The sequence below is a fragment of the Epinephelus lanceolatus genome, chromosome 13 (assembly GCF_041903045.1).
Source record: "Epinephelus lanceolatus isolate andai-2023 chromosome 13, ASM4190304v1, whole genome shotgun sequence".
Taxonomy (NCBI): Eukaryota; Metazoa; Chordata; class Actinopteri; order Perciformes; family Serranidae; genus Epinephelus; species Epinephelus lanceolatus.
This window is the reverse complement of record NC_135746.1, coordinates 1,354,309-1,366,752: the sequence shown is the minus strand read 5'-3', so window position 1 is coordinate 1,366,752 and position 12,444 is coordinate 1,354,309. Positions and strand designations below refer to the sequence as shown.

Here is a 12,444-nt window from a genome sequence, read left to right as displayed (position 1 = left end):
CTTTTTGGCTGATAGGTGGGGACACTGTAAACAGCCAGAAAGAGAGATGGGTATATCCTGAATACCTGCTTATACCCTCCACGACACTATAGCGTGTGTCCCTTGAGACTATTTAAGATTGTAGATCTGACAATAGTCTCTGAACTGCAGCTGGTGTCCACTGACGGCTGTCTGTTAGGATAAAAGGCAGCACAATTTCATAACTGAACTTCCTTTGGCAGATTTTAATTAAGGTATCATCATACAAAGGAGGATATCTCAGAGATTGAAAATAAACTCTGAAATTGAAGAATAATTACAAATAAAGGCAGACTTAATCAACTAAAAATTCAACACCTTCTTAACAACTCATGACAAAACCAAACATTTTTGACAGGTGCATCACAAGCGTGTCGACATTTGAGAACTCAACTCTTCATTGATTTCATTTGTCAATAATCACACATGCACTTACACAGCCTTTCTGCAGTTCCTCACAGCTGGAATCAGTCTCAGTCGTCCGTCCTCTGATGTGTTGTATTTCTTCAGGTCCAACTCGTCCAGAACCTCCTCTGACATCTGAAGCATGTAGGCCAGAGCTGAGCAGTGGATCACAGAGAGTTCCTTCTTCGATCTGCTCCCTGACTTCAAGAACTCTTGGATCTCCTGATGAACTGAGTGGTCGTTCATCTCCGTCAGACAGTGGAAGATGTTGATGCTTCTGTCAGGAGAGATCTTGTCCAGGTTCATCTTCTTCAGGTCGTTCATGGCTCTCTGGATGACTTGTGGACTGTTGTTTGTCGGACCCAGCAGGCCTCCTAAGAGCCTCTGGTTGGACTCTAGAGCAAGGCCATAAAGGAAGCGAACAAACAGGTCCAGGTGGCCATTTTTACTTTTGAGGGATTTTTCCATGGCTCTCTTCAGGAAGTCATCCAGTGATGAGACTGTGTCTACGTAATGATCAACATCTCCATCATCTTGGTCGTAATCATCTCGATCGTCTTGGTCGTAATAATCATCTCGGTCATCTTGGTCATAGAAATCATCTCGATCATCTCGGTCGTAGTCATCTCGATCGTCTTGGTCGTAATAATCATCTCGATCATCTTGGTCATAGAAATCATCTCGATCGTCTTGGTCATAATAATCATCTCGATCATCTTGGTCATAGAAATCATCTCGATCGTCTCGGTCGTAGTCATCTCGATTGTCTTGGTCGTAATAATCATCTCGATCATCTTGGTCATAGAAATCATCTCGATCGTCTTGGTCATAATAATCATCTCGATCATCTTGGTCATAGAAATCATCTCGATCATCTTGGTCGTAGTCATCTGGATCGTCTTGGTCGTAAAAATCATCTCGATCGTCTTGGTCGTAATAATCATCTAGATCATCTTGGTCGTAATAATCATCTAGATCGTCTTGGTCGTAATAATCATCATCAGTTTGATGACCAGACCTTTTCTGGGATGAGTGGCTCTTCTTTTCCCCAAAAAAAGCCCTCAGTACCTCTGTGTTCTTGTTTGTGTAACAGTGGAACAGGTAGACTGCAGCTAGAAACTCCTGAACGCTCAGATGAACAAAGCTGTAGACAGTTTTACCAAAGATCACACTTTCTTTTTTGAAGATCTCTGTACAAATTCCTGAGAACACAGAGGCCTCTGTGACATCCAGACCACACTTCTCCAGGTCTTCTTGGTAGAACATGATGTTTCCTTTCTCCAGCTGTTCGAACGCCAGCCTCCCCAGCTTCAGAAGAACTTCCTTGTCAGCCTCCGTCAGCTCCTGAGGACTTGTCTCTTGTCCCTCATCATACTTCTGCTTCTTTCTCTTTGTCTGAACCAGCAAGAAGTGTGAGTACATGTCAGTCAGGGTCTTGGGCAGCTCTCCGCTCTGCTCTGTAGTCAACATGTGATCCAGAACTGTAGCAGTGATCCAGCAGAAGACTGGGATTAGACACATGATGTGGAGGCTCCTGGAGGTCTTGATATGGGAGATAGTTTTGCTGGACAGCTCTTCATCACTGACTCTCCTCCTGAAGTACTCTTCCTTCTGGGCGTCAGTGAAGCCTCGTACTTCTGTTACCCTGTCAACACATGCAGGAGGGATCTGATTGGCTGCTGCAGGTCGGGAAGTTATCCAGACCAGAGCCGAGGGAAGCAGATTCCCCTGGATGAGGTTTGTCAACAGCATGTTGACTGATGACTTCTGTGTGACATCAGACACGACCCTCTTGTTCTTGAAATCCAGAGACAGTCTGTTTTCATCCAGGCCGTCAAAGATGAACAGAACTTTCCAGACAGCGAGCTCCTCTGCTGTGACCTTCTGTAATGTTGGATGGAAAACACGGAGCAGCTTGAGAAGACTGTACTTCTCATCTCTGATCAAGTTTAATTCCCTGAATGAAAGTGGAATCACCAGACTGACATCTTGGTTTTCCAAACCCTCGGCCCAGTCCAGAGTAAACTTCCGTACGGAGAAGGTTTTTCCAACGCCAGCGACGCCGTTGGTCAGAACGACTCTGATGTGTTTCTGTTGACCAGGTAAGGCTTTAAAGATGTCATGACACTTGATTGGAGTGTCATGGAGGGTCTTCATCTTGGAAGTTGTCTCAAGCTGCCTCACCTCATGTTGGGTATTAACCTCTTCACTCTGTCCCTCTGTGATGTAGAGCTCAGTGTAGATCCTGTTGAGGCAGGTTTCACTTCCTGTTTCATCAGTTCCTTCAGTCACATGTTCACATCTCCTCTTCAGACTGATCTTATGTTCATCTAAAACCTCCTGCAGACTAACGTCCACTGAAAGAGGGGAACAATGTGAGATTGAACAAAAATATTTGAGAGAATCTTTAGTTCTTTTCATGACCAACACTAAAAGAAGTGACATAAAAAGTAAAATGTTTTAAATTTTATGATTTTTATACAAATCTTAATGTTTGTGCTGTACAACACACAAATAAACCAAGAAGAATCTTGTTTTCAGACATGAAGACATCAGCAGACAGATGGACAGTCTTACTTTGTACAGTGCTGGTCTGACTGGCTGTCTGCAATCCAGCTCTTGTTCTGGATCTTTGTCCACACTGGGGACAGGAGTAGTCTCCTGATGAAGACAACTGGTCCCAGTAGGAGGTGATGCACTGTCTGCAAAACCAGTGTCCACAGCTGGTAGAGACTGGATCCTTCAGGACGTCCTGACACAAAGCACAGCAGGACGACTGTTCCACCACAGAAGCATGAGTCCTCTTCTTCTTCTCTCTGTGGAGATGAACACATTCTTTCAAGTGAAACACTGCATACATGTAGGTGCGCAGATATCTTGTCTACTGGTTTGCACTTCTTGATGTTTCCAGCACCTTGCCAAAACTAAGCTGAGTGGAGCAGTGGTGGTTCTGCAGCAAATCAACTTTTGTCAACAACACAAATGTAAATTACTGTTCAAATATGAGAGAGGAGCTCTTGAATTAATGGATCAAAACCACACACCTCAGAGGCCAAATCCCATACCTCTACCTTGTAACTATATTAAAGTACTACCATGGTGTTTGCAAAGCTCACAACTCTCTGCAAAGACAGAGCACAGTCTATAGTCAGTTCTGTGAGCAGTCTCTCCAGGCTGTCGCAAATCTAACAAAAACTTTCCAGCGTTATGAACACCATCCAACAAGAGCACCTGGGAGTGCAAAGAGCTTGATTTAGACCAGGTCCTGACACCCATGTTTCTGCATTTTATTCACACAATCACTGCAGTTCTAATATCTCATGGCAGGCTTGGACTGGTCATCAGGCAATTCTGGCAAATGCCAGGCCACAACTAGCAATGTTGAAAAAAAAATAAATTGTAAGTTAAAAAAAAGAAAGACTCGACAGCTGTGGCCCACTTGATGTTGAAACAGTCCATCTGATTATGGGTTACACAGTCCCAAAGTTTTTAATACATTACCCATACTGTAAGGTAGGTCAAGTGGATAGGTCCATCATGTAATGTGTAATAGAGAACAATAACAACAGTCTGCCAGATGGACCCAAGGTTAATGACACAGGACAATGGATTAACAACATGAAGAATGCAGTGCATCTTCGGCAAAACCTGCAATAACATGAGGGGATTAAAGATGTGCCAGGCCTGGATTAGAGCCTTGACAGTGGAAGTGACAACACAGGGCACAGAAGCAACTTCTGCTGAGATGCAGGAGGACGCAGGCTCAGGGGGAAACCCACAGTGCCCAGAGCCTCCCATACCCAAGATTCCAGTGGCTGCTTCTCCATCCAGCAGCACTGCCTCCAAGCGACATCCTTATCAGCTGCCTGTGCTCCACTGGCCCAAACAAGGATCAAATGGCTCCAATGGTCCCCACAAAGAAAGCTGAGTGGCACCAGTTGGACAAAGACCTAAGTCACATCTTGAAACAAACTGCCAAAGGGGAAGTCGACCGCCAAATGAAAACTATGGCCACCATCATAGTAAACACTACAGCTGAGCTACAGAGGCAGCCAGGTTCACACCATCAGCCTATGCTACAAACTACAGAGAAATCCAGCAGATCAGGGGAGAACTCAAAGAGGTCAAGATGCAGTACAAGAAGGCAGGAGAGGGTGAGAAGACTGACCTAGCAGCTCTTCACCCTCTTCACCCTCCAGCGTCTGGACTCCCCAGGAACCTTTGCCAGGATCCTGTTTGTGGACTTCAGCTCTGCCTTCAATACAATCATCCCATCTCTGCTACAGGACAAGCTCTCCCAGCTGAGTGTGCCTGACTCCACGTGCAGGTGGATTACTGACTTCCTGTCTGACAGGAGGCAGCACATGAAGTTGGGGAGACATGTTTCTGACACCGGACTATCAACACTTGATCCCCCCAAGGCTGTGTTCTTTCTCCTCTGCTCTTCTTCCTGTACACCAACAGCTGCACCTCCAGTCATCAGTCCGTCAAGCTCTTGAAGTTCGCGGACGACACCACCCTCATTGGACTCATCTCTGACGAGGATGAGTCCACCAACAGGTGGGAGATTGACCACCTGGTGACCTGGTGCAGGCTGAACAACCTGGAGCTCAACGCACTTAAGATAGTGGAGATGGTTGTAGACTTCAGGAAGAACCCAGCCCTGCCCACCCACATCACCCTGTATGATTCCCCAGTCGACACTGTCGAGTCATTTCGCTTCCTGAGGACCACCAAACCCCCAGGACCTCAAGTGGGAGCTGAACGTCAGCTCCCTTACAAAGAAAGCACATCAGAGGATGTACTTCCTGTGGCAGCTAAAGAAGTTCAACCTGCCAAAGACAGTGATGGTGCACTTCTACTCTGCCATCATTGAGTCCATCCTCACCTCCTCCATCACCATCTGGTAGGCTGCTGCCACTGCCAAGGACAAAAGCAGACCGCAGTGTATCATTCGCTCCACCAAGAAGGTGATTGGCTGCAATCTGCTCTCCCTCAAGGACCTGTACGCCTCCCGGACCCTGAGTGGAGTGCCCTAAAAGGTCTATAAGAGCTGCCTGAGGCTACTCCACTGGCTTTGGAGGGCCTCAAAGGTGATCTAGAGGCGACGGAAGGTCGGCCAGTCATTAAGATATGCTGAGAGGAGGTTTATATACCATATGAGAAGAGATTTGAGATTACTGAATTTTTGATCATCTCCATGCAAGGTCTTCTTCAGCTGGTGGCCAAGAGACTCTCTACCTTTTTGCTGAGTAACAACTACATTGACACATCAGTACAAAAGGGAGGCATACCGGGGTTAAATAGGCATCTTGAACACACAGGCGTGGTGACCCAGCTTATCAGGGAGGTAAGAGAGGGCAAAGGGGACCTGGCTATACTGTGGCTAGATCTTACCAAAGCCTATGGCTCAATAACCCACAAGCTGGTCAAGGCTGCACTTTAGAAACGCCACATATCCCAGAAGGTGAAAGACTCCATTCTGGACTTTTACAGCAAGTTCAGCTCAAGGATCTTTTCTGGCCTCTAGCATCTGACTGGAACCAGCTGGAAGTTGTGATCACCAGGTACACCATCTCTCTCTTTGCACTAGCAAAGAACATGCTGTTCAAGCCAGCAGAAATAGAGTGCCAGGGCCCCTCAGGAAGTCGAGAGTAAGGCAACCACCAATCAGAGCCTTCATGGATGGTAACAACACCAGCAGTGCCAGGAGCCAGGTGGATCCTCCAAGGTCTAGAAAGCTCATGTCATCGGCATGCAAAAGTTTAAAACCTGCAAAGTCCCGTCCCTCAGTTTTGAAGAGACCAAGGGTCACTAATTCAGAGTAAGAGAAGATCAGTTCCCATCTGTCATGGAAAAACAGTGAATAGTCTTGGGAATGTATTCAACTACAGCCTGAAGGTGGCCTCATGCCATGAGAATATGAAGGAAGTGGAGGGTAGTCAAGTAGAAAGAAGCTTGATAGAAGCACCAGGTCTTTGTTCGGAATGTGGCGCAGGACAGGGCTGGACATGGTGGCTCAACATCAACCTGATATGACACTGCTATCAGTAAGGAAAGGTGGAGGCTGGTGCAGCAACAGGATAAAGTAGTAACACTTAATAAGTATTAACTGCTGCTTCAATCACGTCCCAGGTTTTTGTATCGTGTTGTGATGCTGAGCCATTTTTTAATTTCTGTTTTTCTTTATGATCATTTCCCTTTTTCTCTCACTGTTTATTTCACTCTCTACTGTGTGTGTCCAATAAAACTGTGCCACAGATTTTACAGCAGCTTCTCTCTATAATTTCAGACTCAGTTTTCTTTGCGTCAGAGACAAATCATCAGCATGTTTGTTTAGATATCAGCTCCTGCTTCACATATTGTAACAATGTGAACAGAAAAATTATAGAAAAGTTTGAAAACACTAAATGCCAAATCGTCTTCAGGTCAGCTTACAGTAGAAACCGTCTCCCATGATGCTTTGTGTCTGAGGGTCCAGGTTCATTACTGAAGTATGGAGGTTCCTCTTTGGAAAAGTCACTCTTCATGGACAGAGAGCTGGATACTGGAGACTCTGTTTTCTGTCTGTGGAAACAACAAATGTTTTTATCATTAGAAGAGCAGAGCTAACGTTAGCATGATCAAGATTTACAACAACAAATACTTTTGTTTATTTCTCCCATAACTGTTTATCTTAATCAATCATACAAGCTGAGACTTCCTCACCTGTGCGCTAGTCATTGTTCAAGATCTGATTAGCAACTCGAGACGTGAAAATGGAGTTGAAGTTGAGAGACAATATTTACAACCAAAATATTTCACAAGTATCCAGTGGCATATGAATCCAGATGAATTAGAAAAACAGATAAATCTTTGTCAAACATTAGCCATTCGGTTAAGAGACTGCATTTTGACCAGTGTGATTCGTCTCCTTGGCTCTCCACATGGACTGTTTACCTGTCCTGCATGTGACCAAACCCTGCTCAAACATGACTGGTCAACACTACAAATGGAAACCAGAACGCTTCTGATTCTAAACTCCTGTTCCCTTAACAACAGATTCTGCATTCATATACAGATAACTGTTTCTACAGATTAACATTTAGCTTAATATAAGTATCAGGTTGGACTCGGACAGGGCCTCAAAATTTTTTTTGATCAGGTTATCCTGAGGGCCTGAATAGACACACCTCATGTAAAAATATAAGAACAGAGTCGAGGTGCAGAGCGTCAGATAACATTAAACACTGAGTCATCTTCAGGTCAGCTTACAGTAGAAACCGTCTCCCATGATGCTTTGTGTCTGAGGGTCCAGGTTCATTACTGAAGTATGGAGGTTCCTCTTTGGAAAAGTCACTCTTCATGGACAGAGAGCTGGATACTGGAGACTCTGTTTTCTGTCTGTGGAAACAACAAATGTTTTTATCATTAGAAGAGCAGAGCTAACGTTAGCATGATCAAGATTTACAACAACAAATACTTTTGTTTATTTCTCCCATAACTGTTTATCTTCTCTGTAAATATAATTCAGTTTTTCTTCTTTCTTCCATTCGTTCTACTTTTATGTACTTTGTTCTGTTCTAATGTTTTATTCTATTTTATTTAAATATCTGTGTATACATGGAGTGTGTGTGTGTTCAGTGTGGAGGGGATTCACCTGCAGTTTATTGTGAGATTGTGGTGTACAATTGTAATAAAGTGGCTGAACTTTGTACCTTGAACCAATTTATGGCTCAAGTAGCTTGTAAAAATAAGATGTGTCAGTTTTAGTGGCTACAGCTGTAGTTTCAGTGTGTCAGATCCTCTGTAGTCAACAGATAGGTAAAATACCAAGTCAGATTCTGTATCAGCAGAAACTCTTTTTAAAGGACTCAGATCAGGTCCAGAAACATTTGACAGGGATACCTGTAGACTGTGACTGCATACAATTAAAAAACCTTTATGTAATTATGACAGAACGCAGCTGTGGTGTAGGACATCAGATAACATTAAATAACTGAATCTTCACTTTACAGGAGGAAGAGTTTCTTACTGTGTGTCTGAGGGTTCAGCTTCATCACTGAAGTGTAGAGGGTTTCCTTTGGACTGATCACTCTGCATGGACAGACAGCTGGGGACGGGAGACACTGCTCTGTCCTCTGCTTCTCCTAAATCACTCATCTTCTCAATCTGAGAGGAAAACACCTGAAACACACACACACACACACACTATAAATTTATTTTTACTTTAGTTTGATCAAAAACATACATCGTTAATCTAAATATGATTTATCCTTTATATATTTACACCTGCTATTGATATGTGTCTCATCTGACGTCTACTTAACAACCTCTTTTGGAAACTCCTGCTTATCTATTGTGAAGATGATCTGTGGGGCACCTCAGGGCTCTGTCCTTGAACCACTACTGTTTCTCTCTGCATTACCCCTGTGGCGTGTCATCAGCAGACATAACCTCCTGAGACCCTGACTCATCATATGAGGACATCACATTCTGGGTTTGCTGCACCTCATACTACATTCTGCTTCACTCAGACCTGTTGTGACGACCTGTCAATCATGGACACTTTTTGTGCCATCTAGTGGTAGTGAGAGGACAATACATTAGTACATGTTAAAACAAGATGGCAGCCATCTCTGCCAAGTCAGTCTGCAGCCGATCCTGACACATAAGTGGACAAGGTCCAAAACCTGATCAGATTTAATAGTTGAAACTTGTTTATTTGTGATTAATGAAGTTTGTAGTTTGATATGGCAACAAATTTACCAATTTAAGCAACAGCAACAAGCTTTCATAATGGTCTCGTTTAAGTACGTTGGGACCAATCAGGTGTGACAGACTGTCTCTACAGACAAAAGGACATTCATTGCTCGGAATATGAAACGAGGAAAATCCATCCAGACTTACAAAACAAACAAATGAACAAAAACATCCTCACATGAGGGCATCAATTTTTTTCTCCAGAACTACTTCCTGTTCAAAGACAGTGTTTTTTTAATACTTATCAGGTCCTATTTGAAATGCAGACCAAACACAAGCTGATGTCTCAGGAGGGTAATGTAAGTTTCAGTTCGTACACAGATGACACACAGTTGTATCTTTCTTTTAACCACAATGACTTTTATCAAATCAACAACAGCTGCATCCTCGACTTTAAACGCTGGATGGTTCAGAGCTCCTCGCAGCTAAATATAAATATAAAGACCGCGGTAATTCCCCCGTTAAAGGGTTTTTTGGGGAGTTTTTCCTGATCAGCTGTGAGGGTCATAAGGACAGAGGGATGTCGTATGCTGTAAAGCCCTGTGAGGCAAATTGTGATTTGTGATATTGGGCTTTATAAATAAAATTGATTGAAATTGATTGATTGATTGATTGATTGATAGTAAATTTGTACACTTCAAATTATCTCGGCTCACTGTCCCAAAATATATCCCCAAAAAATGTAACAAAAAAAAAAAAAAAAAAAAAAAAAAAAGTTATGTTATGTCTAACATCTTGGAGCGAGCCATCCCTCACTCACAGTGTCTGCTGTTACTCAGACACTTCCTCCCTAGAGCTAACCACCAATGAAAGGCGCCTACTGCTAGCTGGTCTTACAGCGGCCAAAAGGATGGTCGCTTGCCGGTGGAAACCACCACACAGACTGTCGGTGAGGGAGTGGCTCTCTTCATTCCAGGATATTGCACACTTGGAGCTTTTCACAGCACGTTTACATTATGCCAAAGCACGAAACATAAATTTACTTGAGAAAATTAGTGCACTATTATAACCTTTGGTCAACTGTCTTTTACCTATGATTCCATGTGTTTGCTATTTTGCTTGCATGTCCAGAATACTTTACATACTGTATGTACATTCTTTATTCATTTTTTATAGATATACATATACTTCTATGTATGCTAATTGCTATTTCTGTGGATATCATTGTGAATGATGGAGGAAATTAGCATTATTATGTGTCATCAAATGTCTTAATGTTGTTGGTTTATAAAGATAACAGGATTCCTGGGTAACAAGGGGAAGGGGTTAGGGTAGGTTACACTAGTAACGTTCTTATGGTATGTTTATCCTCTTTTTTTTGTTTTGTTTTTGTGGGTTTTCTTTTTAGTATTTATTCATCTATTTATTTTGTCGTTGTTCTTTTTGTCCTTTTACTTATACACACTTTATTTTTGATCCACCATGTCAGTGGTCAGAGGGGGGAAGTGGTTGCTGGGAAGGAAAATAAGAGGACAGGAAGGGTAAAGAAACTCTTGTTGCACTGCTTCCATTCTCGATGCCCTCTGTGTCAGTGCTGTGATCATGTTGCTATCATAAATCATCAATAAAAAATTGATCACAAAAAAACAGAAGTATGTTGTCTTTCCAGTAGAACACATTTTGAGACAGTGTTTTAATGTCTTACACCTGTATTTGGGGCAGTGGGTCACTCTAGCTAACAGATAGCTAACATTGCTAGCCAGCCAGAGTAACATCAACCAGTGTTTGCACCTGTTTGAATTGAAGTCCCTGAGAGAAGCTAGCAGTGTTGCTCAGCTAGCAGGCGACAGAGTGTTTGTTAGCTCAGTCAAAGCACGACTTTTAGTGTCATGTTTAGGAATAGCTCTTGAGATAATTTTATGTAAATTATATCAGATTTTGTAGCATCCTTTCTCTTAATATCATCATTTTATCATCAGGATAAATATCAAGATCAATCAATATGAAAAATGTGATAATACAAAACCAAAGTTTAGACATAAATGATATGATAATATCACATTCAGCAGCAGAGATAAGACCCCTGAATTTACTTTGACCTACTGAGTATATTTCAGTATATGTTTAATATTATTTGAGTGTCTCTAATGATGACATAAAACCTTGAATTATTACTATTACAATTTCCCCCTGAGTCAAACCACAGACTGGACTAAACAATAAACTCTGACTCTGTTTGAAATCCAACAAATAATCTGACTTCAGACAGACACTGTTCAGTTCCTCTATTTTCACTATGTAACTGTGATAACTCAGAAAAAGACAAAAGACAAACATTTGCAGACGTCACTTTGTGCTCTCAGATGTGACATCAATCAGGTGTGTCCTTTCTCACAATATAATCGAAACAATTCTTCAGCACAGATCAGCAGAATAAAGGCAATGATATCAGGTAACACTCACCTGCCTCAGACGTCCTGCTGTGTGGAGCTCAAACTGAAGTCTGAACAAACTGACATCACCCTTTACGACCAGAGCCCTTCCCTGTTTCCTGTGTTTGAGGAAATGAAACTAGAAAACAGATTAGGAGGGAGGAGGAGGAGGAGGAGGAGGAGGAGGAGGAGTCAGTCACACAGCGTCAGCTCTCATTTTTTATTTCTCTGTAGAAAATGACAAATACATTGATTTATTGATTGATTGGGGAACACTCTAACAACAGTCCAACTCCATCAAAACATCTGTTTACAAAGTCTCACAGAGCTCATTTATTACATCAAACTTATCTTCACAAACACGAGACTCTTCACTGAAACATGACCATTTAAAACTAAAGAGAAAGTGAAACTTATCTGAACTCAGATACTGAAATTTTCAAGATTAAATCAGGGCTTGGCAACCGTTGCTATCAAAATGTTCATGGCCGTAGTTAGCTAACAGAAGAAGAAGCTAACAGCTGACTGAACAGCCCGTCCTGTATAACACACGATGAGACGTTCATGTTTTTAGCTGTTTGTCTGTGCTGCGATTGAACAGACGGTGTCACAGATCAGACACAACACGTAAACTCAGGACCCAGCAGGGACGTCCCACAGCAGCACTGGGAACAACCCAGTCAAGTCAAGCAGGCAAACTGGGTCAGGAAGCAGCAGCTCTGCAGAGACACTGATCTGCTCTGCTGCTGAAACTGTGATATCACACGCTGAATGATGTTCAGAATCAGGGTCGCACTGACATACGGGGACCAAACTGGACCTCAGGAGGGTCAGAGACAGCGTGTCCAACCCTGTGGTCCTCGAGCCTCCAGTGTGTTCACACAGTTCCTCTAATCGTCCTCTCTGA

The 12,444-nt window shown here is 42.9% G+C and overlaps 1 protein-coding gene across 1 annotated transcript; it reads right to left on the bottom strand.

Annotated features, from left to right (window-relative positions):
• Positions 1-450: 450 nt before the first annotated feature.
• On the bottom strand, positions 451-11,654 carry LOC117270728 (uncharacterized). The gene is made up of 6 exons (XM_078173642.1): positions 11,569-11,654; positions 8,438-8,589; positions 7,678-7,806; positions 6,862-6,990; positions 3,001-3,239; positions 451-2,780 (listed from the first exon to the last, which is right to left on the bottom strand). The coding sequence occupies exons 2-6, from the start codon at positions 8,563-8,565 to the stop codon at positions 451-453; spliced, it is 2,955 nt and encodes a 984-aa protein (XP_078029768.1). The 5' UTR covers positions 8,566-8,589; positions 11,569-11,654.
• Positions 11,655-12,444: the final 790 nt, after the last annotated feature.

Excerpts from the sequence above, each read along its gene's own strand:
- LOC117270728 (XM_078173642.1), bottom strand. The coding sequence starts at position 8,565 with ATGAGTGATTTAGGAGAAGCAGAGGACAGAGCAGTGTCTCCCGTCCCC. Across the intron at positions 6,991-7,677 it reads CATGGGAGACGGTTTCTACT|ACAGAAAACAGAGTCTCCAG; the intron begins GTAAGCTGACCT and ends TTGTTTCCACAG. Across the intron at positions 2,781-3,000 it reads TCAGACCAGCACTGTACAAA|TGGACGTTAGTCTGCAGGAG; the intron begins GTAAGACTGTCC and ends CCCCTCTTTCAG.